At 43.7% G+C, this 3,202-nt stretch overlaps 1 protein-coding gene across 2 annotated transcripts in view; it reads left to right on the top strand.

The window, feature by feature from the left end:
* The first annotated feature begins 1,352 nt into the window (after positions 1-1,352).
* Positions 1,353-3,202, top strand: part of LOC108790308 (ras-related protein Rab-3C) — a 143,211-nt gene continuing 141,361 nt past the window's right edge. The window contains exon 1 of one of the 2 annotated variants that reach the window (XM_018560537.1): positions 1,353-1,553. In XM_018560537.1, coding sequence (XP_018416039.1) covers positions 1,536-1,553 — 18 coding nt within the window. In that variant the 5' untranslated portion in view covers positions 1,353-1,535. Of the gene's footprint in view, positions 1,554-2,254; positions 2,328-3,202 lie in introns of those variants that run through there. The other variant, XM_018560536.1, reaches the window with a different exon arrangement.

A 3,202-nucleotide genomic window follows, 5' to 3' on the forward strand; every position in this document is an offset into this window, starting at 1 on the left:
CTGACCACTACAGTAAGTATATTCACACAAAAGGACATAATAATAATTGCCATGCTTTGTCATGTATCACACATTGTACAATGCTCTACCCAAGAAATGAGACCCTTAACCAATTTCCTAATGTTTCTTAACAAGAAAATTCCACACTGGAAGTGTTCTGTATAATGTATTTTGCTTCAAAGTGCTTATTGAAAGTTTTTCTTTCAATGTGGCACTGCTGTAAGTAAAGTAAGAAATGATGACCTGTACTGTAAAAGCTGTGCCCAGAAAGGCAAGGGAAGGGCAAAGGACTAGTCACCGGTATTGCTTGTGGGCTTCCTGCAGCTGACCATTCCCTATTACTGACTTACTATGCCTTGTTTTGTACTGTGTCTCTGTGTGAAGGTGAGTAATATATAGGTGTCTTGCTGCACTCCTTACTGGTATAGGATGTTCCTTGAAATCCTGGTGGGTGCTAGTAGTGACCACGTATGGGGCCGTGAAGACATACAAGTTTGCAAAAGGAGGTCACCAGCACACCAAGTGCTTCCGGGGCCGCACAGGATCCCCTTCTGAGCCTAATGAAGGGGACACTGTGTGGCCCGGAAATCGCTTGTACTGGAATGACAGTACTCAATTAATAAATGGACTTTTGTTGATTTCACTTAAATGGTGTGCTGGTGACATCTATTTGCAAATCTGTGTGAAGGTGGTAATTTCAGTAGAGGAGCAGGGCTGCCCCCCTAATGACTGGTAATCTGATGACTGGTGAGGTAATGGTCAAAAAGCGGCAGGAGTGGTGGAGGAAGCACAGATCTACAGAATGAAGGAAGTAGGAGCAGAGAGATCCTTGTACTCCAGATCATCTGGCACAGCTTTCTCTCCAGCAAGGAGGTCAGTAAGCAACCTGACAGGGGCTCTAACCCTTCTCCACTTCATCCATAACTCAAAAAACGTTTGGGCTTTAGTTACACTTGAATTTCTTTTACAAAGAGAATATTTCATAGTATACGGTTTGCTCCATGCGAGGAATCCCTGGCCCTCACTGGATTTTATGCATGTATGTGCAGTTACGTCTCCCAATAATGCACCTTCTCGCTTACCATTGGGTGCTACTGAGCAACGGCATGAATGCTTGTGATGGCAGGACTATGAGCTGTTCACCACTTTGTGTCTTGTGTTATTCTTCTGCACTGTGTTATCTCTCTCTCTCTCTCTCTTTCTCTCTCTCTCTCTCTCCATGTATGTGTTATATGTGTCTAGAGGGAACAGAGTATTTCCATCTCTGCTTGTTGTTAAGTCAAGCCCAGGGCTAATTACTAGTACTGTGTTTGCAATGTAACTAGACACTTCCTGTAGCTGCTGCTGCTGAGAGCTGTGCTGCTTTGTCCTCCCTGCCCTGGTGTGTGATGTACATTGCACATTGACTACTCTCCTCCAGCTGCTGGATGAGCTGATAGCCAACAGACGCCACCTTGCTTCACCAGCCTGAGAAGCCACAACAACAGGACATCAAATCCAGCCCAACTTGTACATATCCAGCAGATCCCCATTATATGGACTTATATGGGAAGGTAAGTCATCTGTACCCTTTCACCTTGTTCTAGCATCTGAACATGGATGCAGGGCCAAAAAAAACCTACCTGCATTTTCAGTTCATTTCTGTATTTAAACATGCTTACAGGAAACAAACAGGATTCATTGCACTTTGATTTAGTATTAGATCTGAACATGCATACAGGAAAAAAAACAGGACTAATTGCACTTTCACTTAGCATTGGATCTGAACATGCATGCTGGAAAAACAGGAGTGATTGCACACTCAGAAATCTCAATTCATAAAGCTAACACACCAGGATAAGACTCTTTATGTAAAAAAGTGAGTTCTTCTCAGCTGAGGCTGACATCTTACAGTCATATAGGTAAAATAAAGATCCTTATCCTTTGTGAATTGAGCCAACGGATCTACAAGATCCCCCCTATCCCGGTAGCATTTTAGGGATCCCTTTCACTTTTCTACTCTTTAGGTTACACTGTTATAGAAAAAGCTGGCAGATGGGAGCTGTGTTCTGGTGCATTGTGGGAGTTGTAGTCTCTGGCTGCCGTATGCTATAGCTATAGGTATGGAGAGATGAGCTGCTCTAGGACTACAAGATCCATTGGAGGCGCAGCAGGCAGGCAGTACATGAAAGGAGTGGACAGCTCCGGTGCTGATCTTAGAGCCGGTCAGGAAGCGAAGAGCTTGCTGCTGTGAGATCTATCAGAGGCGACCAGAGGCTTCATCTGTCATCCATAGCAAAGGCAGAGGGAGAGCCACAGGCAGCATGAGACACGAGGCTCCCATGCAGGTCAGTGAGACAATGCAACTGAATGATCGCCTATTCATGTGTGCAGCACATACACAGTACATATGGGATAGAGGAGCAGGCTAGCCACAGACAAGGAGAATCCTCATTGAGAGTAACAGACGACCTAGCTATGCATGCATGGGCTGGATATAAGATGACTTTACTCCCTTTTATTCCCAATTAGTGATTTTGCAATGCTGCACAAAAGGATTTAAAAAAATAGCATTCGTTTAATGGTTTATGGCAGCAGATATTCTGCAGTGTGTTGGAAAATCTGCACATGTGATTACAACCCCTCTCTGGCTTCCTTATTAATCCACACATTGGAGTTCACCCAGCTAACCTACATGCTGTCATGACTCCCCGAAAGAAATGCTATAGGAATCCAAACCCCCCTAACCGTCTGATTGAATCATTTGCATTTCTTGCTAAATTCATGAGACATGCACCTGCTCTTAGAGTGTCCATACACCGCCTAACTTTTCACTGGTGATCACTTTCAGCATGACTACTAATAATGATATACTATAAGGAGCATGGGGCAGAAGACAATGGATGCTGGATAGTATAAGGCGATCTTTTCAGAATTCCTTTTCCCATAAGTGTTACATACAATGTGCATGAGAGGGCGAGACTAGTGGCCACTGAATGTCGGATGTTACAACATTGCTGGATATCTTTTTCATTTGCCAACATTGTGGGATGTAGTGATCTATCTATCTATCTATCTATCTATCTATCTATCTATCTATCTATCTATCCATATATCCATCTATCTATCTATCTCTGTCTGCCTGTCTTTCTGTCTGTCTGTCCCTGTTGACTCAGGGATCTATACACACACACACACACACACACACACACACACACACACA

Source organism: Nanorana parkeri, unplaced genomic scaffold (genome assembly GCF_000935625.1).
Source record: "Nanorana parkeri isolate BGI_ZX_2015 unplaced genomic scaffold, ASM93562v1 scaffold463, whole genome shotgun sequence".
Lineage (NCBI taxonomy): Eukaryota > Metazoa > Chordata > Amphibia > Anura > Dicroglossidae > Nanorana > Nanorana parkeri.